Source organism: Pseudonaja textilis, chromosome 2 (genome assembly GCF_049901715.1).
Source record: "Pseudonaja textilis isolate UNSWEBS1 chromosome 2, rPseTex1.2, whole genome shotgun sequence".
Classification (NCBI taxonomy): domain Eukaryota; kingdom Metazoa; phylum Chordata; class Lepidosauria; order Squamata; family Elapidae; genus Pseudonaja; species Pseudonaja textilis.
The window spans coordinates 40,501,951-40,529,922 of NC_141991.1; the positions used below are offsets into that span (position 1 = coordinate 40,501,951).

The 27,972-nt window shown below is 37.1% G+C and overlaps 1 protein-coding gene across 2 annotated transcripts in view; it reads left to right on the forward strand.

The window, feature by feature from the left end:
• GRM7 (glutamate metabotropic receptor 7) overlaps positions 1 to 27,972 on the forward strand; it is a 529,368-nt gene that overhangs the window by 484,073 nt on the left and 17,323 nt on the right. Inside the window, exons 9-10 of one of the 2 annotated variants that reach the window (XM_087923708.1) lie at positions 5,348 to 5,594; positions 12,966 to 13,058. In XM_087923708.1, coding sequence (XP_087779834.1) covers positions 5,348 to 5,594; positions 12,966 to 13,036 — 318 coding nt within the window. In that variant the 3' untranslated portion in view covers positions 13,037 to 13,058. The remainder of the gene's footprint in view (positions 1 to 5,347; positions 5,595 to 12,965; positions 13,059 to 27,972) is intronic. The other variant, XM_087923709.1, reaches the window with a different exon arrangement.

Genomic DNA, 27,972 nt, shown 5'->3' on the forward strand with positions numbered 1-27,972 from the left:
ACAAATATAACAATACCATCTTATGTACCTTCACAGAATCCCTTTTTCAGTTAGATTTTCACCCATCTCTGAATAAGTCCTGTTTCTTTACATCTTGCTCCAAACCTTTGTGACTTCTCTTCCTTTCCTTCTTCCCTTTCTTCTTCTCTCTCCCCTTTTTACCCCCCTGTCTCCCCACCTCCATTTCCCTCTTCTGTATTCCCTTTTTCTGTTGCTTTCCAACATTATATCCACTTTTCAAATTATTTTTCCCTTTTTTGGTTGTTTTTTTAAGTCTTAAATTCTCCATTCTCTTTTCCCCCTTTCCCCTTTCTTCCCCAGATAGTTACTTGTTCATTAAAGACGGCTTCTTCTTTGTCCCAATTTTCTTGTTGCACAGTCTTTTCTTGTTGTTTCTCATAGTTACAAATCGCCATTTCTAAGAATTGAAAAATGGAGCCAAAGGAGCCCTTCCTTTCTTGTGTCTCTTCTTTATATTTTTTAAGTTCCATTTTCAGTTCATCCAGAGATAGTGCCATTGTAAAAAAATTTAAACAACCACCCAATTGTTTTTAGTCATTCAAATATAATATCCAAAAATCCCAAAGTCACCAAGCAATCCAAATACACACAAGCTGTTTCTTTTTACACTTTCTTCTTTTTTCACTTTCTCTTCCAGGGGTTACTATTTAGTTACACAGTTCCAGTTTAAATGTATCTTTTAGAAGTCTTATTGAGATTTTACATTAAATTCTTTTAAAATCCAGGCAGTGTCCTCCTTCCAGATCCTGCCCTTATTCTTTTCCTCTCCCTTCCTACTTATAGACAAAAAAGGATTTTTTAGTGTCCAGAAATCTTTATTGTCCCTTTGGCATTTAATTATATGTTCAGCTTAATTTTTGGTGCCAAAGTGGATTTTTCCGATTTCTTATTCAGCTCTCTGCGTTGTCAATGTGAGGAAGGAGAGGGAAGAAAAAAAAACTTCCCCTTTTCACTTTCTTTCACTGCTTCTGACTCTTCTTTGGGAGCGATGTTATCTTTTATAAAATTTAAATTCCAGGGTACCTTAGTTGTTGCTTTTTATCCCGGTCAGCCAAAACTTTCACTTCTCATCTTCCTCCTGCACTTTCTTTTCCAGTTGAGTGCTTCTTTGAGGTGGCCATTTCTGACCACCGCTCCTACCACCTTCGGGAAAGGGAGTTTGACCAGCTGAGGAGGAGAGATGCAGCTCTTCTTTATCTTCCTGGCAATCTCCCCCCCCCACCCTTCACCACCTCTACGGGGTGGCTTAGCCCCGAAGCCAGCTGGCTTGGGGTGCTCCAGCAGCAAGCCCAGGCAGAAACCATGCATGATCGCGGATTCCTGTCTACCGCCGAAGCCCTGCAAACCGGAAGCCCCCAGGCAGTCCAATCTCTTCTTGAAAGTCTCAAGTGATGGCACTCCCACAACTTCCGAGGGCAAGCTGTTTCATTGGTTGATTGTTCTCACTGTCAGAAAGCTTCTCCTTGTTTTCAGGTTAAATCTCTCCTTGTTCAGTTTCCATCCATTATTCCTTGTCTGGCCTACAGGAGCTTTAGAAAATAGCTTGACCCCTTCCTCCCTCTAGCAGCCCCTCAATATTGGAAGACCTCTATCATGTCTCCCCTGGTCCTTCTCTTTACTAGACTAGCCAAGCCCAGTTCCTACAACCGTTCATTGCATGTTTTAGCCTCCAGTCCCCTAATAATCCTGGTTGCTCTTCTCTATACTTTTTCTAGAGTCTCAACATCTTTTTTATAATGTGGTGAACAAAACTGGATGCAGTACTCTAGGTGTACTCTAGATTCCCATTGTAGGTAGCCAATTTCACAATTTAACCAAATGTTATGTAAAAAAGTAAGTTTTTTTTTCCTGTGAATAACTCTAGCAATATGAAAGAAGGTAAAAATCTATTTATACATATTATTTGTGCCATTCATGATTTTTATATAATCTTGTCATGCCTCCTTCATTGCAAACTCAGGAGCTAATTGCTGTAATATTTCATTTAGGACAGCTGCTTTTGTACTTTGAAGGCAACTTAAATTCTGGACTTCTGACCACAATCTTGACTGTTTTGTTAACCCCCTCCCCTAAATGTTCCTGAGTTTTCTTTTTTGAACCCTTTCCAATTCAATAATTCCTTCTTGAGATATGGTGATGAGAAATGTATATAATGCTTCATGCCCATAGATAGGCCAGGATGCTCTTGGTTATTTGGTTTTTCATTTTGGGGAGTGAGGGATGCTGGAGAATTCAATTTAAAAATATTATCTGGGGTAACTTATTTTAATGCTTATTCTAATATGGGTTTATCATCTCTAAATAGGCTCAGGCTTCTAATTTTCTTCCTCTATGACACTGAAATTTTGAAGTATGGAGCTCCAAGAGCATAAGGAGAACTTAAGGAGTGTCTGGCAAAGAACTGTAGATTGTCTGCCTTGCTAACTTTGGTTTTTCAAGAATTAAGACTCATTATTTTGGCTGCAGTCAAAATAATGCATTGGACAGATTCAATGTGCAGAAGAGATGTTATTGGGAGGAGTAGTGGGTTAGAGTTTTGAAATCCTGGAACATCCTTTTAGAAAAACCAAATCTTGACAAAAAGGGCATTTGAACTAGGAAGGTATCAAAAAGCTGGATGGCAAGGAATGGACTCAAGTTGACCCCTAAATGGAGTGGTAATAATCATATGGATCACATGAGAGTGAAGATGCTTTATCTTCAGTCATGATTGGGTTATATTACACTCTTTGGGACTGGTACACAATGGGTGGGTTTCCTTTGATGTATAGCTCTTGGTCAAGGAGTAGGTAGGCCTTCACACAAATCCATTTTTTGTAGCATAGTTAGATTATGAGGCCCTAAGACAACCACAATGCAAATTATTGAAATATGCTATAGATAGTGCTGGTCTTGAAAACAATTTAAAAACTGAAGCTTTCCTAGAAAGCAGCTTTTTACCTATGGCCATGCCATGTTACTTCTTTTTGAATGTATTATTTACAATTAGACTTTTGGATACAATTTGGTATGCTGGTTATCGCCTATAAAGGCCCACATGGCATAGGCCCAATTATTTTTGGGGGCGGGGCTTATCTGTCTCCTATAATTAAACATCTCATATGATTGGGCAGACTTAGCATTCCTTGGGAACTGCCTACCCAGAGATTTGTATGGCTCCCCGCCCTCAACACACACAATAGCCTTATTTAAATGAGTCCTGGATCTTTTTCCAGGCCTATATGAAATGACATGTTAAAATCTTTGTGTGATAACTGGTTAATTAGAGTATTTGGACACTTAGTTTCATGTTGTTTAATATTGGTTTCTTTCAAATTGCTTAAATTGCTTAACATGATATCCTGCAGAAAGTCATGTGTATATATTAAATTAAAACAAATACTGCAAACAAATGTTAAACCAGAGAGTAACTGTTGTACAAAGGCAAAATGTGCGCTTAGAAACCACCATAAAATAGGTGGACATCATGTCTGTTATATAAATCACTGTTGGCTTGGGAACTGTACTTAAAAAGTTATTGATCAATGTTTTCTCATCAAATTTGGGGAGGTATTGGCTTAATTCCATCAGATTTGGTCCTAAACTTGTGAATCTGAAATATTTACTGTAATAACTTGGACAAAAAGGTGAAAAGTGCTGATGAGATTGTAGATGGCTCAAAATCAAGTGGGATAGTGAAAGATAAAAACAAATCTAAAAATTGCTTTTAGCAAATTTGGATTGAAAATAAAAGAATGAAACAAACATAAAATTATTCATTTAAGTTAAAAAAAACCAAATACATTGGTGCAGAATACACAGAGATGGTTTAGCAAAAGATGTAAAAAGATCTTGGAAGTTAATGTGACAGAGCTGCTAAAATGGAAAAGCAATTTTAGATTGCATAAATCATAGCATAATTTCCAAATTATGAAAACTAATAGATACACTAAATTCTGCAGCACTCACTATAGAACAGTGTTCATTTGGGGCATTACCTTTTAAGAAAAAATTCAGAGAAACTAGAATAGGTTCAGAGAAGGGCAATGAGGATGACCACAGAACAAGAAACTAAGTTTTACAGTGAGAAATAAAAAATTGAGAAAATTTAAATGAATATGGAAGAATATGATAGTACTTTTAAAATGTGAAGGGATGCTATGTATTGCAAAATCTCTTTTGTTTCAGAGTAAAGTAACAGAATAGTATTCTTAAATTAAAAGAAACAACTCAATTAAATGTTAGGGAAAACTTTAGTTCTACAGTAGACCCAACTGCTAAGCTATAAATGTCAGAAATGCCTTTATTTGTATATCTTCACTGAGAAGGGGTTTGAACTCAATGACTTAAAGGTCCCTTTTGTTGAATTATATGGTTCTTAGAAACTCGTGGTTTTTGACTGCCCATGCATATTACAGCAGCTATGTTTTGAGAATGCCATAAGAACTTTTCCCCCAGAATTTAGAATTGCCTAAGAGCCCCCCCACACACACACACACAAGTTCTTGTCATTAGCAAATGCCCTCTCAGAGGATATATTACTCAAATAATCATTAACAGAATCCATATTGTTTTAGAATAAGGGCTGCATTTAACTACAGGCATTGGCTGGGAAAAAAAACTTTTAGGGAAGAAGGGAACTCTGCATTTTAGTCCATTAGAGCCTTGTCAATCACTCTGATCAAATTCTGTTAGTTTGTTGTTTGTGAAGTTTTTATAGTTCTCTTTTTTAAAAAAAAAAATTCTCAATACCAACTGTTTAACTGTTTCAGTGTCAGTTGAAAACTTATTCATTAGAAAAATACAGGTATATTTGGACAGTGTCTAAACCAGTGGTAAAACCTGGTCCCTACCACCCACTAGTGGGTGTTCCAGCTTTCATGGTGGGCGGTAGGGGTTTTGTCCTCTACTTTATAAATCACCATTACTGTGGAACCGGTGGGCGGTTAGAGAAAATTTTACTACTAACAGAAATACAAAAGTGGGCAGTAGGTATAAAAAGGTTGACTACCCCTGGTCTAAACCAAAATTCAAACAACTGTGTTAATTTTGTAATTGATATAAAAAAACATTTTTTCAACTATGAAAACTTATTGAGTAAATTCACTTCAGGTTAATTTTGTACCAAGTTTAAAAAGAAATTCTGTCACTATGGCCTCAGATTGATTGTGTAGAGCGAAAATCCACACATAACCTAAATAACATGAGCATCTGACAAATTGTTATTGATGAAGAATTCGGAATACAGAAGATCTGTTTGGAATGGCATAAAACTTCCATTGTTGAAGTTATTGCACTGACCTACTCCTTGTTTTTCAATGGTGTCTTTTCCTATTCTGTCTCCTAGGTCTATGTACAAACCACAACCCTGACAATATCTATGAACTTAAGTGCTTCAGTGGCCCTGGGGATGCTTTACATGCCGAAAGTTTACATCATCATCTTCCATCCTGAACTAAACGTCCAAAAGCGGAAACGTAGCTTCAAAGCAGTAGTGACAGCAGCCACCATGTCATCAAGACTATCACACAAAACTAGCGACAGGCCCAACGGCGAAGCAAAAACAGAACTTTGTGAAAATGTAGATCCAAACAGTAAGTAGTTTGAAACTTGTTGCTTTTTTTTTGCAAGAATGTTATAGAGACTGTGTTGAGAAGAATCTTATCTTTGAGAATTCATCCCTACTTTGTTCTTATCCCGAAGATTATACAGAAGTCTATCTGAAGGTGTTCTATTCCCATGAGATGTTCCCTTTATAATGTTAATCCTTTGCCCAGAGCTTTTTGATTCTCCCTGCTGAGAATAACTCTCTGGGTTGCTTTAGAATGCCATAGGCAATTTTTCTAGATATCTTCCTTTTCCTTATGGGGTAGCATTTTGAGCATGACGGTATTCTTTCATAATTGATCTCAGACTGAATACTCATTCAGGTCACCTTTATCTTATGCCGTTAAATAGAAAGGCAAAAAATAGGGTGGGTTTTTTTTTTTGCCTATTTTATGTACTTTACTCATATCAAAAAGTATGCCTTCACTCCTCATGACATCATTAAGACCATTGGCCATATTATTTTGGGGGTGACGGGAATTGAAGTCCAACAATACAGAGGATGCCTTCTGGTCTGAGGTTTTCAGTACAGCTTTAAAGGAAATGTCTTAAAATGCTACCCGTAATAACAACAACCATAAAAAAGCAATCTCAGAGCTATCTGCTTTAAAGGTAAAGGAAAAACTAAACTTTAAAAAAGTCTTGTGTTAATTTATATCCTAAATCAGTTGCTGTTTCATGTTCCAATATGAAATGGTGGTAGATTTCCTTCAACTGCAGTGAACACAAAACAACCATGCCTAGTTAAAATGGGATGGTAGTGGTTGTGCTGTTTATTTTGATGGTGCTGTTTTGATTCAGGGTGAACACTGTTCAGATGTTTATGGATGTGAATCATTTACCATGCAAATATCCTTGTTAAGCTCCATCCTCCTTTATGACTATTATTATTTGATGAACATTCATCGGGAGCAGTGCTTCAGGGTTTTGCTGGTTTCTAAATAGTTCCCAAGGTTATAGCTGCAGTTAGTTTTGATCTCCACCCCCACCCCTCAAATAATTGCTCAAATAATGAGTGTCATGGTTTTCCAACTACTCTCCCATTCCCCCCAAAAACCCTATTATTTTAATACCAACAAAATATTTTTTATCAATTCATTTCTATAACATTAAAGGGCTATTATAGTTAGAGAGAATATTTGGTAATATGAATATTCATTTAGATAGTTCAATTAAAAGACAGGTGATAGACTAACCATTTTAATTGACAGCCCTAATCATTGGCAGAGGATTCTGGTTAACTTGAACACAATACATAAAGGGAAATAAGATGCAAATTATGTCAAGAACAAAGGAATTTTAATACATGATTATTCTCATTTGAAAAGTTCTCTGAGTGGCATTCTCAGCCACTGGCAAAATGCCATAAAGTAGCTTCTAGTTCTCAGAATAGCAATAGCATTTAGAGTTATATACCACCACATTGCACTCTCTGGGCAGTTTGTAAGTGCAAGTATTATTTGACCCAACAATTTCGGTCCTCATTTTAACTAACCTTGGAAGGATGGAAGGCTGAATCAACCTTGAGCCCCATCAGGATCGAACTCTAGACTGTGGGCAGAATTTGCACTTAATCGCTATACCACCAGGCCTCCTTAATAGAATAGCTTTAAATGCTGTGTGGGTATTATGTCTGTGTGGTTAGTGGAGCCTCCCCTTGGGCTGTCTTCCTGCCTAAGAAAATAAAAAAAGCCATTGTAACAGTAATTTTAAAAGAAATGATCAAACACCAAACAGCAGTATGACCTAATGCTTAGATACAATTGCCACCAGTTTACTTAAAGTTCTTTAATTTTTGACTTTCTAAATGTTGTTGAGTCAAAACAACTCTGCAACCCCGTGAAACTGATACTTAATGGGGAGGAAAATTAAAATTGTCCATTAAACCAATTAGATTAGATTGGGTAAGGTCAGCAGACCTGTAATGTCCCATGTATGGTCTTCTCCTCTTTTTGAAGATTCTTTATGAAACAAGAGCTAATCTAACTATCCTAACCTGTGGCACTCTGTGTGATTTGGGAATAGCATTTCCAGAATTGCCACTCATCCACCACACAGGCTGTGGATCATGGAAGTTGCTAAAGAGTGTCAGATTGGAGAAAGCTGGGCGGATGTCCTGATCTAATGGTTAAATCAGAAAACTGCTTGAGTGTTGAGAAATTTGAGTCAACAACATCAGCTTGTTACTGCTTCTGAAAATGTCCTGACATGAAGAGTACCGAGGACAGTTTCTGGCATAACCCCAAGTCATTTCAACACCTCCTAAGCAGTGACTGAGTACTCTTATCCTTAATTTGGATACTAACTGTTCTGCAAGAGCCATAGGAATTGCTGTCAGATGTTCTGTGGGATGATAGTGCTTAACAATGTGTTCCTTCTTCTTTTTTTAAATTATACAATCATGTTATTTTCCTTAAATGAATGCTACAGATTTGTGTACCTCCAAACACCAAGATATTTCTTCTTCCAAAAGTTTTTTTAAAAAAAGTTAGCTATTGACTTTCTCTCCTTTTTCCTTAATGAAAGACTTTGGGGGGGGGGAGTCATTGTTATTGTATGCAGATTATTGCCCCATTGCATTCGGAAAAAGGCTATCACAGCATGCGTTAATGAATCATAGGCTGCAGATGAAGCATCATTAATAGGGCATCTGACATTTCAATCAAATATATGCAAGATCGTCAGTTTTTTTTATTACTCAGTCTTCAAACATTTTTCCTGTTCATGGTCTCAGCACTTGTTTATTCTAGCAGTCATTGTTCTCTAAACTACACTATTGTTATGTCAGTTATTCTCCATTAAACTGGCAATAAACAGAAGGAGAAGATAAATATACATATGGTGGGAGAGGTAAATTCAGAAACTTTCATGGAGCGGAGAAAGAGAAATCATTTTCTTGTGGTATTTGTAGTTACAATTGGATTATCAGATGGTCAAAGGGCTTTCTCCTCTCTCCTTTGTTCAGTTTAAAAGTGAGACTGTGGCTCATTGGAGTGCTTGCAGGCCATTTATTCTGTGCTTTGAAAAGGAATGGTCCCAGGAAGGTGGTATAGTACCAGTCATCTTTTTCTTATCCACACAAAGTCCTAATAATGATGGTATGTCATTATGGAGTCTATCTTCCAGGGCATTATTGACTCCATTTTCTGAAATGTACAGCATTGGTATTGCCAGAAAGGGCCATGGGTTCACTTTTAAATTGATTGGTAGCAAAGAAAAGACGCAATATTTCAGTCCACCTTGTGTGGGGTTTTGTAAATGCTCCAATCTTTAAAGTACCTCTTCTGAACTTTGAGTAAGTTTGTTCTCTGTGATACACCCAGGTTGATGCTTATGGAGGTACTGGTGAAGATTAGCCACTCTCCTAAAAATTTACAAGAGTGGTAAACTAAATAAAATGTTGTGCTGAATGTTTTACAATGGATAATGAATTACAATGCAGAGTGATTGTTATCTTCACCTTGTACTATGAGAGTTTTCCTATGTGGCGGCAGTGGTATACTTTGCAGCCGTCTAATTGTTGTTGGATATTGGCAATTTCCTACCATCTTATATAACTAACACTGGTAGACAAGGAGGGTGAAACTTATATTCCAACATTGTTTCATGGACTATAAGTTTATCTATTTTGATTATCAGGTATGAATTGAACTTTTGTTTTGTTTTTCTACCCAAAAATGTAGGTCTGGAGTTCCAAGTGTTCACTCATTTTCCTGTGGACACACATCCACACCCACACTTGTACCTATCAAACAAATGTTTGCTTGAATTTTTAAATGGAAAATATATGCATTGTTAAATATTTTAAGCAGGAAGCCAGTATTCCACAAAGCAAAATATTAGGCTGCAGAATCATCTTTATTTCCAAGAGGGTCCTTACATTTTACACATAAGGAATAATTTATCTTACAAAATAAAATGGGTCTGCAATCTATACTTCTACTTACCTGGTTAGAAAAAAGAAGGTGACCTGGGTGCTGTTGAGGGTATTTTGTGAGTAGGTAAAGAGCCAATGTGTGAGACCTCCATGGAATGATCTTAAACTTCCAATTGGACCTTTTTTCCTCCTCTCCACAAAAATGGGGATCCCTAGCATGGGATTTCAAAGGATCTTTGAAAAGCCCTAAAAGTCAGCTGTCCAATGCCTGCCAACCCTGTAACCATAATCACAATTTGCATCTGATGCATGTATGCTTTTTTTCATTGAAAAGCTTTGCTTTGCTATGTTTGACTGTAAGTCTGTCTGCTTTTGCTATATTTTAATTACTTCCTTTTTCAGTATCTTCAGCATCTTATAATGAAGGTGAAACTTGTACATGTAGTTTCTTTTCCCCAAAGTAATTTACTCTTCTCATGGTTTCACAGGCTAAATTTCACTGGATTTAACAAAATCTCTGATTGTGCTTTTATTTGAATAAATGGAATGTTTATTCCCCTAGTCATGACAACACTGGCACCAATAGAAGCATCTCAGCTGAATTGTTATTTTAATTTAGTGACCTGTGTTTGTTATGCCTAATTTGATACCATAAAGGCAAAATATTTGTAATTGTCAGGGATAGTTACTTTTAAAAATTCATGTTTAGACAACTACAAGATGAATGAATAGTTCAATGACATTGGATACAGAATGTTTGAGACTTTCCCCCAGTTTATTTAATGAAGTTTCTGTATTTTAATGGAACTGTAAAACTCATTACATTCCTATCTCTGTCTTTTTTTTAATTACTTGAAAATATCTGCAAAATCCCTACATATTTGGGCTTCCAGAATCTACCCCCCAAAAAAAAAAGTTTCAAAGTTACTTGTGGCCTCTAAACAATGAGATGTTAGTACTATCTTCCATATCAAAAAAATTCTGTTATAATATGTATTTATGAAAGTAAATACTTAATATTTTAAAAGGTAAAGGTTTCCCTGTCAGTCATGTCCAACAACAGGGCACAATGCTCATCTCCATTTCTTGGCTGAAAGAGCCATTACCTGAAGACAATTTCCATGGTCGTGTGGCCAGCATGGCTATATACCAAAGACCGAACTGAACGTGTCCAAGGCAACTGAATATGGTCTCTTCTAGAGAAGATACTTCATTCTTCTTCCCCCCCAAAGAGGCATTAATCACTCTCTATATCCAGTGGTGGGATTCAAATGATTTAACAAGCGGTTTGCCCAGGGTCAGGTTGGCTGTCGTGGGAGGCATGGCCCAATCTGACCCTGGGTGAACTGGTTGTTAAATTATGCACTCACCCCAGTTTCAAAGTGGATCCTGGGCACTGCACTCAATGGAGAAATAGGATATGGACCAGCTGGAATGAGGGAAGGAGGAGGAGCAGGAAGAAGAAAGAGGAAAAGTAGCCTTCTCCTTCCCTCACTCCGGTGACTCTGTTGTCCATTACTCCACTGTAGCGCAGTGCCCAGGATCCACTTTGATACCGGGGGTGGATAATTTAATCAACGGTTCACATGAACCAGTGCAAACCAGCTGCATCCACCACTGTCTATATTCAGCCATACATATACTGTAGAAGCCAGATTGAGAAACTGATCTGGTTTACAGATAATATAAATCATGCTCCTAATAACCCTATTTAAAGATAAAATGATAGGTAGCTATCTAGCTACTTTGATTGAGGCTATCATGAATAAATAAATGTCTCCAGTATTCATTTAATGGTCAGATGTGCTGTTGATATCTACCTCATATTTTTTCAATAATGGAAAATGGAAGCTACAAAGTTACTGGTAGTCAGACCTCAGAGGTATTCACCTCAGCCTTTTAAAAAGCTAGTCATGCTAGTCGTTATATTTTGAATGGAATAAAGTGAAATTTTGATCAAGGAACTCCTGACATGCTACTGATGTCAGAGATTAGAAGTGAAGAAGGGACAGAAATTCAGAAATACAAGCAGCTTTCAGGAGCTCTTTAACCTCAATAGGCTACATGGAGTGAAGGAAGAAGGCTAGTAATAAGTTCTCTCCATAGTCAGAAAGAAGTTGTGTTTGAAAGAAGCATTGTGGCTCAGAAAAGAGAGGAAGACAGGCAACCGGACTTCCCTTGTACTCTTTCCTTCTCTTTCCCTCACAGTGAGGAAAAACACTAAATTTAGACTCAGTCTATTCTCTTATACCAAGGATGACTTAATTAAATGTTGAGGTTACAATCAGATGAAGAGTGCCAATAATAAAAGTAGTGGATGTTGGTTTAAATATAGGTAGGCTGTAATGTATTTGAAGAAGTCTAGTTTCTTTTTTCACACAGGATTTGATACCCGCTCATCAACTAAAGTTCATGAGCTATTAATATTTCCCAAAAGCAAGCTAGCTTTCTTTCTTTCTTTCTTTCTTTCTTTCTTTCTTTCTTTCTTTCTTTCTTTCTTTCTTTCTTTCTTTCTTTCTTTCTTTCTTTCTTTCTTCCTTCCTTCCTTCCTTCCTTCCTTCCTTCCTTCCTTCCTTCCCCCTCCCTCCCTTCCTTCCTCTCTTCCTCTCCCCTCTCTCTCACATATACAGGCAGTGTAATGTATGATTGATGTTCTTTGAAAATAATATTTGGGAGAAAATGCAGTGTGAAATATAACACTTGACTCTTATCATCAGCTGAAGGAGTCACCTTCTGATCACTACAAGTTATATTTCTAGTAAAATGAAATGGTTGTCTGTTTCATATGCATTAAGAGAAGCTCAATTCAATTCAGCTAGGAGTTATTCTCCCTCCTTTCCATGCTATTCCAAAATGAGTTGCCAAAACACAATTCAGCTAGAATAGCGGTAGCATACATACATAAGGTTTAACTCTCCTATGAGTCTCTGTCTCTTTCAGACTAGAAGGATATAAAAATGCAATCAAATAAAAGAAGGCAGGGCTTAAAAGTTTCCATTGGTTGTGTACACGTGTTTAAAGAGGAGTGAATCGTGAATGTATCCCACAGTCTGCTGTACAAATGCTGCTATGCTGGGCTATCTCTTTTGCTTGTTCATCTGTATTAGTTTCTGACATCTTTGGCATGTTGTTGCCTACTTCATCTTTTGAGGGACAGGAGAGATAAGAAAATCAACCCATACCTCAAATTTTGAAGAGCAATGAAGACTGATAGCATGGTGAAAGGGACTGGATTCTGGACAAATCATTAATTTGTATATAAACTGTCCCAAGTCATGCTTCTGATATAAGGAGACTTTCTTTTGTGTTTGGAAATACCCAAACCTTTTGGGGAACTGCTTGGTTTCTTGACATTATGATATACTGCACCTTGACAGGTTACAAGCTTTATATTATGAGTGACACTAGCTCATAAAAATAAATGATATGATATATTTAAACCCATGGATTATATATACAAATATATTTACTTTTCCTATAGACTGCATACCACCTGTAAGAAAAAGTGTTCAAAAATCTGTTACTTGGTACACTATCCCACCTACAGTATAGCTCTTGCCTGCTTTTTTAGAAGGTAAGATAAAGATCTAACTTTTACTGCTTCATTTTTTAAAAGAAATGCATCATTAAATGTTAAAAATGCATTGACTTTACTAAGTTGCTAATGAAACCTAAAGTTGTTTGCATAGTATTAATTGAAATAATGAATTATAAAGTCAATACAAAGCTTGTGAGAATGTTTTCCAGCTAATGGAAAGCCATAGTCCATAATCTGTTTTTTTTTTTTGCCTCACAGAGTACATGAATTGCTGATATTTCATTTCTAATCTCAAAGATTGACTTCCTCAGGAGGAATGGATATGGCTAGCTTGAGAGTATGTTTTTGAGGAATGTATGATGATTGATCTCCCCATAAAGATAATATTTTTTCTCTCCTTTAAATGAAATAGAAGTTAACAAAGTTAACTTTATAACTGGATGGGGGTGAGGAAAGGAAAGGGAAAGAAAAGGGAAAAAAATTCTCTTAATGAAGAAATTAACTTCAATCCCTATTTCATGCCACCTGTGGCTAAAAGAGACAAGTTTTGGGAACTATAAGCTGGTACATCTGAGAAAATTTTGAATGATGAGAAGCTATGAGATCTTTATACATCTGTTCTTAGCATTCAATGAGATAAGATGGTAAGATCACACTCCCTGGTCATTTCCTCAGAGGATTTATCATGTTACTCAATAGTTACAATTCACTGTTTAGGGTCCTAAATAAATACAGGTCTTTGTTGAAATAGTGGATCAGTCTACTAGCTTGTGAGCATCAGGCTAAGCTGAAGTGCTGAACTTTTTAGCTATTTTGGATTCACCCTATTTCTCTCATTCTTTCATTGAACACAAGAAAAAAGGGGTTGTGTGAAGAACTCTTATCTATAATACGGATCATATGCTCATATACTCATATTCTAATAGTTTCGTGATTTTCTTTTTGCAACTTATTTACTGTTTACTGCTTGGGTGAGGGGATTATTTTTTTCTAGTAAACTGATGTATTTGTGATATTATGAAAATGTTGGTTAAAATTGCTTCCTTATTAAAATATTAATTAAAGGCTTTGATTGATTATTGATAAACAGCCATTTTTATCCTTAGAAAGGTTGTTGCAAGCATCTGCCTCAAATAAATCAAAAGACATTTGATCTTAACCTTGTTTGGAATGTGTGGTTTTCTCTCCCATAAGGGTTTAAGTAATCTAATCAGATATTTTCATTTCAGTTTTTAACTTTTTTTTTCTGAAGCCTTAGAGAGAGTTCCCAATGGAAACATCTCCTGGCACTTAGAATCAAATTAATGCTTCCTTAATGGATCTTTTGTGATGACAAAAACAAACAGAAGAAACAGCAGGAAAAGATTGTAGGATAAGCAAGGGAACTCTGTAGACCCTGTTCTCTCTTACAAATTTGTTAATACGATAGGTAATAACACAATAAAAGTCTTGTCTAAAAGCACCCAAACAATGCATTCCTATCACTTTTATTTCTAAAGAAGGCAAAGAGTGTGAAAAATCAGATAATATTCTGGTAAACCAGAATACGTTAATCTCCCTGTTTGATTTTGTGCAAATTTTTATTTTTTTCCAATTGCAAGTTTTGTTTGGTTCCACATTTTGCCTAATGTCTACATATCTGAACATATTTTTCTAAGACTGTAATGCTTTTAAGCAGTTTTCTCTTAGCATAATGCATTCTTTGATATTCATTACCATTAATACACTGTATAATCCCTCTATATATATTGTCCACTTAATTGACCTATCGCCTGAACCTAGGGGTGGGATTCTATCAGTTTGCACCTATTCGCTAGAACCAGTTGTTAACATTCTAAGCAGTTTGGAGAACCGGTTGTTAGAAGAAATTACTGGCCTAATCCTGTAAGGAAGGCAGGAAGGAAACATTCTGGTGTTGCTGACAGAAACTGTCTTTCCATTAACCCTTATTACATTCTTGGCAGAACTAGACTTCCTGCCTCTGGAACTTCTCTGGAGTTTTTTTCCTCTCCTTTGCTGGTACTTTGCTTGTGTGGAGTGACCATTTAAAGTTACAATGGCACTGAAAAAAGTGACTTATGACCATTTTTCACACTTACGACTGTTGCAGCATCTTCACAGTCATGAGAGGCCAGGAGAGGAGATGCATGGCTCGATGTGAGTGATATTGAGTTGGCCACACCCAGCCAATAACATGACTACTAAGCCATGTCCACCCAGTCACATGACCACCAAGCCACACCCACCACCTAAGCCATGCCCACAGAACTGGTTGTTAAAATTTTTGAATCCCACCCCTGCCTGAACTCTAATAACTGATTTCCAAAAACTCATCTCTTCTACTTTTCTTGCCAAGGCTAGAGAAGAAAAAGTATGCAGGCTACAAGGCTGCTAGCGTTCCTGGCACCAAACATTCCCATTTTCCTCACGGAAGGAAGAAGGGATGAGAAATCAATGTTGTGCTATTAGCTTCTTTATCCTGTGGGATGCCATTCCCTCATGCTTTTTCTCCTGTTATCTTGTCTTGTTAACCATAAGTGACAGAGACAATAAAGAAGCAGGTACTTTGGATGCTTATTCTTTTGGCACCTCAAAAATCTAGTCCGCATAGAAATTCTTCTATTTTGCCACTTGGAGAAGTAATTCCTCCCTTTCCCTACAGCAAAGGTACCCCTTAACCTAGGTACTGCATTGCTTAAATGGTGGGGTGGAAAGGTTGAATTTTAAATACGTAACCAGTGGGATTTCTATCCATGTGTTGTTTTGATGTCCCAATAGTCTTCTCTAAAATGCTGGACATATACTTTGACATATACTTGCCACAGCCAACTCGCTGTAGAACAACTTGCTGTCACTCTCTTGCCACAGGACAACTCACTGCCGGACAAGAGTTACATTAATACCAAAGAAATGGTGAAATAGAATCATTAAGAAAGATGCAAAAGAAGGGACAAAATAAAATGTGAATGGCAAAAATTGAAATATTTTTATTTTATTTTAAATGATTAAATAGAATTGTTAAATTGTCCCACAGTGAGTTGTCCCATGGTGAGTTGATCACAGTGAGTTGTCCTGCAATGAGTTGGCCATGATGAGTTGGCTGCAGTGAGTTGACCATGGCAAGTTGATCATGGTGAGTTGGCCGCAGCAAGTTGACTGTAGCAAATTGTCCCATTCCTATACCATAGAGGTGTTTCCCCCTGGAGTAGCTGCTCTTCCTCATTGCTTGTACTGCAGTGCAGAAGCTGCAGAGAACTTTTTAAATCAGAATTGGGTCTTAGGTTGCAGTCCTTTAGATTTGTGAGAGATTGAGAGGAGAATTTATGGAAGCAACAGGAGGGACATTAGACCTAAACTGCCAACAGATGGGAGAGGTACCTGCTGCTACTACTACTACTACTACTATTATTATTATTATTATTATTATTATTATTATTATTATTATTATTATTATTATTATTATTATTATTATTATTATTCAGCCTAGATTGCTGAAAGCCAGAAAAGAAGAAATTCAAAATATCCAAGGGACTCTACTTTAATGAATAACGGCTGGACTTTCCTTATCAGAGTTTCCAAACCACAATGCTTCTGCCCTAATTCTTTCATGAGAGCTCTTTATCATGTCATTCTTCACCTTTCCATTCCTACATTATAACCTGCAATGCAGAGCTTGAGAAGATGCCATCAAGCCAGTTTTCCCAGTTATCATGGTTCTGCAGGCTGTATATGTTCTTTTTCTGTAGGAAAAAGAACTCACTTCTTTTCCCCCATGGCTGTGGGTGGGTCTCCAGAAAACTGCTGGATGTTCCAACTGGCACCTCACCTGGACTTTCATTCATTCTAAGTTCTCATTGTAGACTAAATCCCTGCCTGTCCAGCTTTGTTGCTGAGACAGAAAATGGATCCAAAATACAGTCCACAGCTCTTTGAGGCAACATGCTTCTGTGTTCCTGCACACTTTGTGCTATACTGCGCAGTCATGCATCTTATTTCTTGTCACTATATATCACCCTTGTTTTAAGAGCTGTTAACACTATATGGAGATGAAGCACTGTTCATGAGACCCTGTACATTCCTGGTTATTACTGCCAATCATCCTCTCTTGATCCAAAATATCTTAGAGGATATGAGCAGCAGTTTTTCACATACATCCATTTCTGCCAGATACAATTGCAAGTCAGCATAGTACATAGAAAATGTTACACGGGGGGAACTAAAAATACACATTTCCTTATAATTGGAGTCTCCAAATTGGCTACTATCTGATTTTGGCTATTTCTGCCCATGCACCTTAGTAATGTTGTTTTCCATATAGCTCATTCATTTGATGAAGTCCAGCTCTTTGAATTCAGCTAAGATGTAAGGCTTACATGGAGGTTTGATTTCCAGCACATTATCTGAGTCACTGCATTTAAATGAGACTGATAACAGTTCAGAAAGTTAAGCTGGTGCATATGTCTTTGAAGAGATGGAAGTGAATAGCATGACCCTCCAACTATTCAGCTACATCAGAGTGACTAGAGCTTCGTTCCAGCTGGAATTTTCAGGATCAACTGTTTCATTTCCTGATACATTGCTACAAAATGCTTCTCCATCTGGACAGCTAGGAAAGTGTTCATTGCCTGCATTAGTAATTCACATAATTATTGATTACAACATCAGCCCTTGCCATCTGTAAAGTTTTTCCTAAAGGCCAGCTTTGTTATCAAGTTCACATTAGAGAGTATATTAAATTAGTTGTCAATTAGCATTTCAACCTTCTGGATATAGAATCTTTATTTCCATTCATCAGACTATTTGCTTTACCTTCTGAAAGCCAAAGTAAGTATACCAAAGAGCCTAATGGAAATCTTGTTAGGCTTTAGGCCTTGAAAGCTGAGGTGGGTTTTGTATTTACTGAGAGATGGTCTTGGGCTTTATAGTCATTTTTTTTGGCTATTCAAGGCATCATGTTAAACCCATATGCCTTGACAAGTAATAACAACGATAGTCACAGTAAGATGATTACTTGAGAGTTTGTCATAGATCTGGGAGGAGAAATAATGTTTTCCTGGATGAGTGAAGATCTCTTCAAACCAAAGCTGGGACTTTTATCAAAGGATCCACTTACTATTTTTTTTTTGTTTTGTTTACTACACTATACTTTCAGACTCCAATCCAATAGCAAGGGATATAAGAGGTGTGAACCAATGCTCAATGTAGAGCATTGAATTTCTTATTCCTGCTGTTCACATTTTACTTACTTGAGCTATGATTTGAGAAGGTAAGCAATAAGTCATTCAAGTGACAACTGTAAGCATAACTTTTCAAGTAAGAATTGCATTCTAGTGAGAGGTACATTTCAGAAATTTAGCTGTATAACTTGGAAGAGATCTCGACATGGATGCCTGCTAAATTTAAAATATTTTTAAATTAAAATTTCCACATTTTTACTTGATTTCTTTGAACATATATTAAATTTTAATACTGGTTCACAAAAATATATAATAAAATTGCAGGTTTAATTGAAGCCTCTCTAGGATCTTAGTGACACCAAATAGGTTCATTTGTATCATGGAAAAATTATTGTATAAGATGTTGTTCCCCATATCTTTATGTGAATGGGCTATGAATTATAAGTACAATAACATATGCTCCAATATTTAAAAGTTTACCATGTTAGTAAAAAAAAAATCAAGTACATTTATAATAAATTTATAAAAAAGAAAAAACAATACTGGTATCAAAGGTTTAAAAATATTTAAATAACTGGATAAGCAAATAAATAAATAAATAATAAACTAGATCTATTATATACTGCTATGATAATGAACTAAAATTGCATTAGCAGTAGATCAAACAGAATAGTGGATTCAAGACAACTTAGTGGGGGTTTGGACCTTCAGTGGGGGTTGGACTAGATGACCCACAAGGTCCCTTACAACTCTGTTAATCATCAAAAAGTTAATCATCAAAAGAATGCAGTAGCCTAAATATTTAAGATTTTTAATGACATTTATATGCATCTACATAGACACATAAATAGACACAGAACCATATGCTGGTTGGTCTGTTGGATTGATAAAGCACAGCAGACTAAGTTGAGCTATGGCTGTGATAGGTAGAGTATGTCTGAAAATATAATAAAATGTAGGAGGGTGAGAAATGTGACTGAATTTTGTACAGCCCAGAGCTTAGTAAATGTTGCTTGTATGGAAATAATTGCCATAGGAATACAAACTAGTCATAAGAATCAGATTTGCTTTTGATTATCCCTAGTCATAAGAATCAGATTTGCTTTTGATTATCCCTCAAAACACATTTAAATTCAGCACATCGTATACTCACACATGAAAGTAGTTCATACACTATTTTCACTTGCTTTTGAATGAGATAGATGAATTGTTGCCATAGTTACTGCTAGTTTATATTATACCTATCATATGTGGGGGCCTAAAACTGCTTGTTCTGTTACATTTCTATGAAGAACATTTGCAGGCCATTAAATGAAAGCTGGAAACTTTCTTCAGTAGGATTGTTCCAACATCACTCTAGCCTTTGTTTTCCAATTTAAAAGAGTGGATAGAACTAGCTCTTTAAACTACAGATATTTTTGTGCTAGACTAGCTAGATTGGAGCAAGTGTTCTTTGTATCCCTTTAGAATTAAGTACATTCTACTTTTTAATTAATGAATAGACACAGTCAAGGAGCCCAAGGCACACTGCTTTGAGTGCTCCATAACAACTATCTGGAAACTGAGTCATGACAACTGGATTTCTTTTCTTTTTGCTGTTTATTTAAGTAGCTTCTTCAGTTTGGGACAGTAAGGGACTAATGAGATAAGGAAAATGTTTCAAACCCAAAAAAGAAAAGAAAAGTCCTATTGCCATGATTCAACTCCCAGTTAACACTAGCTGGATGACTGAATATTCACGGACATGTCCTTAACAGCTACTGTATACCAGTCTTTACTGTTATAAGGATTGATACTCTGGGTTTGAAAAGCAGAAGTAACAACAACAACTGATTAAACTTCTATGCTGCCAATTTTCAATGGTTCTGGGGTGCTCACAGCCATGAAACATTGAAATTAAATTACAATCAATAAAAAAATAAAAAGATGGCAAGCCTGGCAGACCAGATGGAATGAAGCAAGGGCCTTCACTCTCCGTCACTGGATCCAGTTCTACATGGCTCTTCCAAACAACAGCTGAATAGGTTCCATCCAGATCTTGGGGTAACCTTTTTTTACATGGTGTATTTCTGAGGACCTGATAGATGATCATTGTTTAATCAAGGTAACCTAGCAGATGTTTTGGGAGACAAGCAATCCCTTAAATAATCAGACCATATGCCAGGTAGGGTTATAGAGACAGAGATATGTGCTTCCATCATAGAGATGGAGTACAATGAGGAAACAACTTTTCTGCATTGAATGCTATTTGTAAGCATATAGAAGCATGTGATACCCTTCAGAAAATCATTCCAAAATCTACACAGAGATAATTTCATAGTTTGAACTGAATTATGAAAGTAACAGTGTAAATCATTAACTGCAAATTAGCAGTGCACCTACCACCACTGTGAAATACAATATTTCATGGACAAAGTACCGGTATTAGAAAAACTGTTAATTTAAGAGTTTAGATGGAAACATCGGTCAGTTTCTCGGTCTTGTTATTTTTAAGTAGCTGAAATGCATTTAAAAGAGAAATAAGCTAAATAGACAAAATGACCTAGGGTTGCAATAGCTACATTTACTGAATTTAAAACCCAGAAATAATATTGCAGTTAGATAAGGAATAATGGCATTATCCAAAACAAATTCCTTTAAAAGAATTTACTGAAAGTAATAGATAGGATGCAGTAGAAGGAACTATCATCAAGAGTAGAAGGAAGCAAACCTATTCCATAATAATAGATATCATTCAACACTTTAGAGCAGTGGGTATCAGTCTGGGTTCTCATAATGACTGATGGTCTATAAAGATATTATTGGTAGTTCCTGATTTAGGTTTATTGCATACAGCGTCCACAAGGATTGATTGATTCATTCATTCATTTAAAACATTTATATTGCTGCTTATCTCACATACTTGACTCTAACAATTGGTGCTTTACAATTAAAAACACAATGAAAATAGGACAAAACAACCAAAATTAAAAACAATAAAACATCAATAGCATAAAATAGGTGCTAAGAAAATAAATAATGTCCCTCATTTCAATTAACCATGTAACAGATCATCCATGGTGGCCCCAGGCTGGATGGAAAAGACAAGATCTTAATACATTGTGAAAGACCAAAAGGATTGAGCAAGTTTAATCTCAGGAGGGATAGGTCAGATGCAGACAATCAGAACCACTCCAGAGCCAGAATCAATAGGCCCAAATAGATACTTTATTGCTGACCACCTATATCGTAAGAATCTCACCAAACTATCTACCTTCCCTATAACCTAAGGGTTACAGATAAAAACTTCAGACTTTTCTTCCCCTAAATTGACTCCAACAGGAATGTTTCTTTACTCCTCGTGGATGGACCCTCTCTCCTTCAACCAGTAATTCTATCCAAAGGATGGGCAACATGGCTGAAAAGCCTCTTTTTCTAAGTCCCACCAGATGATATTCTTTAATGTACAGGACCCAGAGCAAGATTTGCAAGATTTGGCAAACTACTTATAAGATTTTTGCTTTGATTTCCCATAAAACTGTGTTTTATTTTAAGGTTCAATTTCCGGGGTACCATCCATGCCGTGCTGGAATGGAACTCAAGACAGGATTATATGCTGGTCCCCTAATCTTTGGATGATAAGGTTATGATCTGCAGAAATGAATAAGATGGGATCTTCTGAATCATCTATAGAAACTGAAAGTATGGATGGACCAAGGACTAAATAATATTTTTTTTTATTTACATAGTGCAAGCCAAGTTGCTCAGATATTGTTGTGAATTATCCCATTTTCTCCTCACATGAATCTTGAACAAGTTAGCTTTGGAGATAACTTTACCTGCAGTCTGAAGCTAATCAGGAATTTAAATTTTATCAGTTGTGAATTATATTGATGCTTATCTTATTGCCTATGGGCATGAATGTAATTGAAGATACCTGATTTGGCATCCTTCCTTATTTCTTTTCAATCTGGTTCTTTTAATTTCAAAGTGTTCCTGTATGAGGGGGAAAATTAGAAGTGTTATGTGTTTCAAACAAAATTTGGCAAGCATTGAGGTCCATAGGCATGATTGGAAAATAAAAGCTGCAGGTGGCTTTGGAAAAGAGAAAGGAAGGTAACTTTGAAAGAATAGACCACTACCCAAAGCAGAAAGTGAGGGAAAAGACTTGCAAGTTTCTGTTACCTCAGCCAATGTTAACAAAAGTAGCTTTAGCTTTTCTGTGGAATTGATTTCTTGATCTGGTCTACTAGTAGAGCTGACACTATAGCTCAGCATGCTGACTGGGGAATTCTGGGAGTTGGGGTCCACATATCTTCAAAGCCACCAGAGTTGAGAAATGCTTCTATAGCTACATACTTTGAAAATGGAGCTACTTGAGAGTAGTAGGGAACATTTCCATCCATTTACCTATTAGTTAATTGATCTTCATTGAAATTGGAAATCTTATAGCTGCTCTAGTTGCCTCTTTGTGACAGACCCACAACATGCTCTCAAAATTGACTTTAGACACCTTTAAGAATTTCACGTCAGTTGACACTGAAATGGGAGAACCACAAATCATTGAATCAATATTTATGCTTTTCTTTTTAACCAGGGATCCTTAAAAGGCCAGGCTTTCTTGCAGAATACTGCTTTTTACAGCTACCCAGAGTTTTTAGTTCAGTTTGTACCATTATATAAAAAAAGCTTTGGGGGAGTTGGGTGGTTAATAGAAAATGAGGATGAGCAGACAATCTACAAAAATAACATCTTCTAATCTAAAATAACATCTTCTAATCCTAGCCCCAAATATGAGGATATACAATTTTCTTTCAATGGCACTTCCTTACATTCTTGCTTCAGAAAAAATAATACGTAAAATTTGTCTGAATCAGACCTAATCCCCCTCCTTTTTTAAAACTGACTATTTAGAATCATCCCTAATAGTCATTGGTTGATGTTCTGAGATTTTTGCTTCTCAAAACTGTGGTAACATTACTGAGTTAAAGACATGATTTTCTTTTTAAAAGCTTCCAATCCCTTAGCACCAATAGGATCTTCTCTTGGAATTTAAAAACACATTTGAAAAAGGAATTTTTGGTGAGACTTTGGGGGAGAGAGGAAAATACCCACTATAGACCATAGCCTATAATCTTTAGATTAGTCAGGCATTTCTTTGTTTTTGCTTTGATGACTCAAACAGAGAATTAAATGAACTGATGCAATTACTCTCCGGTCTCATTTGTTTTTCATCTCTTCTTGAGTATATTTGCAATTTATTTTTAGCATCATTTCTGGTAAAATGAAGTTGGCTTCATTTCTCTGGTCGTTGCCCAGGGAGAGTTTATGCTTCTGAATTTCATATCCTCAGAAAAGTTTAATGTCTTTGTCCATTAATGAGACTTATACCTCCATTGATTTACTAAAAAAGATTTACTAAAGGATGTTATATGCCTACAGATGCATTTGCTTTAGATTTATAGCCAATCCTTTGTACATTACTATAAGCATATATAGGTCAATAGTAATGTACTGATATATTTTCAGTAATTTCTTCTGCAAATTAATGGGTTTTCATGCTCTTAGCCAACAGTAAACTATTAAAGATAAAGACTTTCTATTTATTTCCTATTTTGCATTGATTACATATCTATATAGTTGATAGATATTTGCATAGTTCAGATGACACAATATGAAATATAATTATTTTCTACAAATTATATGCCGTCTGTTGAGAACATGGAAGAGCAGGCATGTTCATTGCTTTTAAAAATGCAATTCAATTGTTTGTAAGTGCTTACTACCTATAGTCTCTCAACTTCAGGACCTCTCAGGACCCCAGGAATGTTCCAACACTGAAAGTTTTTAAGAAATAATTGGACAACCATTTATCTGAAATGGTATAGGGCAATGTTGGCTAACCTTTTTTGGCTCCTGTGCCAAAAATTGTGCACGTGCTTGCACTCTCGTGCTCATGTGCCAGCACCCAGAAGGCAATGCGTGCCCCCCATCCCTCCTACACATGCACACGCAATCCCCACCCACCCCTGCTATCCCTTTACCTGCACTGTGCCTTGCAGCTGATTTTCAGCCAGTTTGAGGCCTTTTTTGGCCTCCCAGAGGCTTGAGGAAGGCTTCTGCAGGCCAAAAACTAGCCTTGTTTCATCACTTCCAGTATTTTTGGAAAAACAGGAAATGGTGAAATGGGCCTTGTTTTTTGCCTGCAGAAGCCTTCCTCAAGCCTTTGAGAGGCCGAAAAAGGCCTCAAACCAGCTGAAAATCAGCTGTGAGGCACATGTATGTGCAGTGAGGTAAATTTGCGTGCAGCTCGCTTATTGGCACAAATGGCTCTGCGTGCCACCTGTGGCACGCATGCCATAGGTTCATCATCAGGGATATAGGGTTTCCTGCCTGAGCAGGGGGTTGGACTAGAAGTCCTCTAAGATCCCTTCCAACTCTATTATTCTGTTTTGTTCTCTTTTTTCTTATTAATTGTATTAGAAATGATAATTATTTTTATGTACTTATTTATCTACTTCAGAGTATTATTTCATGCAGGAAAGCTTTTGTATTTCCACATTTTTCTCTTAATTTTCCCAATTTATGACACTAAGAGTTAAAGGATCATTGTTGATACATAGAAATAATATTAGAGTGTTGCTCCTGCAAGAATAATTCTATTTCAATAAATTGCTTATTCTCTACATATATACAGGCCAAGTTCTTATTCTCACTACAGAGTGGATCAGGCTTAGTTTACTTATGTGAGTCTTGCTTCTTGTTATTTTAAAATCTGCTAAAATAAAATTGTATTTTCATATTATGAAACATCTTCCAGAAGCTTTCTTTCATGAATATACATCTCCAAGATAGTCCACTGTTGTAGTGTATTTTCTAATGATAAGCCATATTTCTTCCTCGTCTTATCTCCTGCTATTATTTCCATGGGCCAATTGTAATAAATGTGGCACTTGCCATGCTTTCTAAGTACTCCATCTAGCACAGGGCTGTCAAACTTCCAGCCCATGGGTTGGATGCATCACATGCTGGCCATGCCCATGCCTGGTTTAGTGAAGGGAAAAAAAGTTCCGATACATCATGTGACGCAGGAGTGGGATTCAATTTTTTTAGCAACTGGTTCTGTGGGCTTAGTTGGTGGTCATGGTTTGGTGGTCATGTGACTGGCTGGGCATGGCTTAGTGGTCATGTGACTGGCTGGGCATGGCCAACTTGACATCATTCACATCGAGGGGCGCTTCTCCTTGCCTTGCCTTGCCTTTCATGGCTGTGGGGATGCTGCAATGGTCATAAGTGTGAAAAATGGTCATAAGTCACTTTTTTCAGTGCCATCGTAACTTTGAATGATCACTAATTGAACTGTTGAAACTTGTAAGTCAAGGATTACCTGTACAAAAATACAAAAAGCTTCTTTGCTTGCAAAAAGCTGCCCTAAATACCAATCATTAGATTAAAAATACCTGCAAGCAGAGTTACAAATCAGGCAGGGTGCCAGAGCACCTTGAGGAATTAAAATAGTTAAAATGCAATGATAACTATCAGCAGCCAACTCTTGCTCATAAAGCAAAACCCTTTAGCAGAGAGGTCATTTAAGATCTCCAGAAAGAGCACATCCAGGAAAAGCAATCCTTAGATCCATTTGCACCACTTAAAGACATCAGCTGGTCTCACTCACCCCACAAGATATCATAAGGAAATAATCCAGATTTAAGGAAAGATCACATGCCCCCAGAAAGGCAGTAAAGTATCAGTGCCAAATTTGCATCACCTCTTGGAAGTACACCCCCAAAAGACAGTGCCAGATACCACTAAAGAATGTTACTCTTCTTGGTTCCTTGTCTTTAAAAGCTTCTTTCCAGCAGCTCTGCTTCATTATTCAATTATTTCTTCAAAGTGCTAATCTCAGCTGGAAGAACTCCAACAGGGGAGTATGTTCTCCCAACAGCAGTGTAAAAAAAGCTTAAAACAACCCTTCCCCTTTAAGAATGTCAAGCAAAGTACCAGCAAAGGAGAGAAAAAAACTCCAGAGAAGCTCTGGAGACAGGAAGTCTAGGCCTAGCACCACCGGCAGAATGTTTCCTTCCTACCTTCCTTACAAGATTAATCCTTTAAAGTGGAAAAAAAACAAAAGGAGATTTCTTGCAACAACTGGTTCTTTGAACTGTTTAATAAGTTAACCACAGGTTCTAGTCTGGGTGAGAATTGATAGAATCCCACCCCTGATGTGAAGTTGCCATGATGATGTGAGTTTGACACCTCTGATCTATCAGAACCTCAAGGTTTCAGGTCATCTGTATTCAGTCAAGGAACAGCATAAAATGAAAGTGAGACAGACAAATGGAAAATACAAAGCAGCAATTCAGGTCCAAGATCCTTTCAAGCAGAAGAGAGAAATAGCATTATAGTGTAGACTACAGTAATTCTCAAAATTGTGATACTTTAACCTAAAAACTATCTTAAACCTTAAATCTATAACTTAAATCTATAACTAGAATAAAGCCTAATAAAACTACAATCATTTCAAAATACTTCCTAAAACTAAAAAGTATTAATTATTCATCTATAATCGATAAAACTGCAACATTGTGGAACTGAACAAAAAGGCAATAAAATCGTCCCTGTACCAACTTTTGCATTACTTCCATTGCAGTAAAATAAAGTATGCTGGAGATACTAAGCAAGTGATAAGAGGCATCAAATCTTTTGAAAGGAACTACAAAGTTTTTTTCTGAAGTGCTTGACCAATCTTCTAACTTAGGGATGTGAAACTCGATTTCATTGAGGGCCAGGATTGTGGTTGACCTTGGGGGTATGGTGGCTGGGAGCGGGGCTGGCCAGAGTGGGCATGGACAGTTTCCTGCCCCCCTCCTTCTCATTCCCATCTCCTTCCTCCCTCCCTCCCTCCCTCTCTCCTTCTCATTCCCATTTCTTCCCTCCTTCCCTCTTCCCCCTCCCTTCCCTTTCCTGGGGTAGAAGATGACACACACACCCCTTACTAATGTCTGCTCAGATACCTGCTGCTTGTTTTTTTCCCAAAAGAAAAAGGGTCAGCATTGTAACTTTTTAAGGATTTGAAAAGCCATTCTTTTAATTTTAGGTTTTCAATTTTGGGGACAACCCCATTCCTCCTTCCTGTGCCTCCTTTATTTCCAAGAAAAAAAGAAATTGAAGGAAGGGAGAAGAAGAGGGGGTGAAACACATACGCGCGCATGTGCGCATGCGCGCGCGCGCACACACACACACACACACACACACACACACACACACACAGAAGATGAATCCAAAGTCAGAGAAGGAATGGTTACAAGCCCGAGTCACTGCATCCTCCACTTCCACCACCTCTGCTTCCAAAGGAAAAAGCCCCCAGTCCAGAAAGGATGCTCCCAGAGCTGGAAAGCCACACTTTGAAGCAAGGAAAAAGGAAGAAAAACCTCATGATTTTAAAAATTCAGGGACAATTCCTCACCCCCACCCCCATTTATAGATTAGCGTCTGAATGGCCTGGGCCAGGGCTGAGGTGACAGGGGCTAGTCCTTCACTGTGTCAAGAGCAGCCCTGAGGTCAGATCTAGCCACATTGTGGGCCAGATTTGGCCCATGGGCCTTGGGTTTGACACCCTTGTTCTAGCTACTTTGTGCAATAGAGGCACCAGGAGATTGGTCCAAATGATCCTGTAAAATTTATACTGTAATAATAGTCTCTCATTAGCATACATGGGCAGGTATGTTCAATTAATGGGTACAGTAAGGTAGGAGAAATTATATTTTTTGTCATGGAATTGCATACCAGCTGTA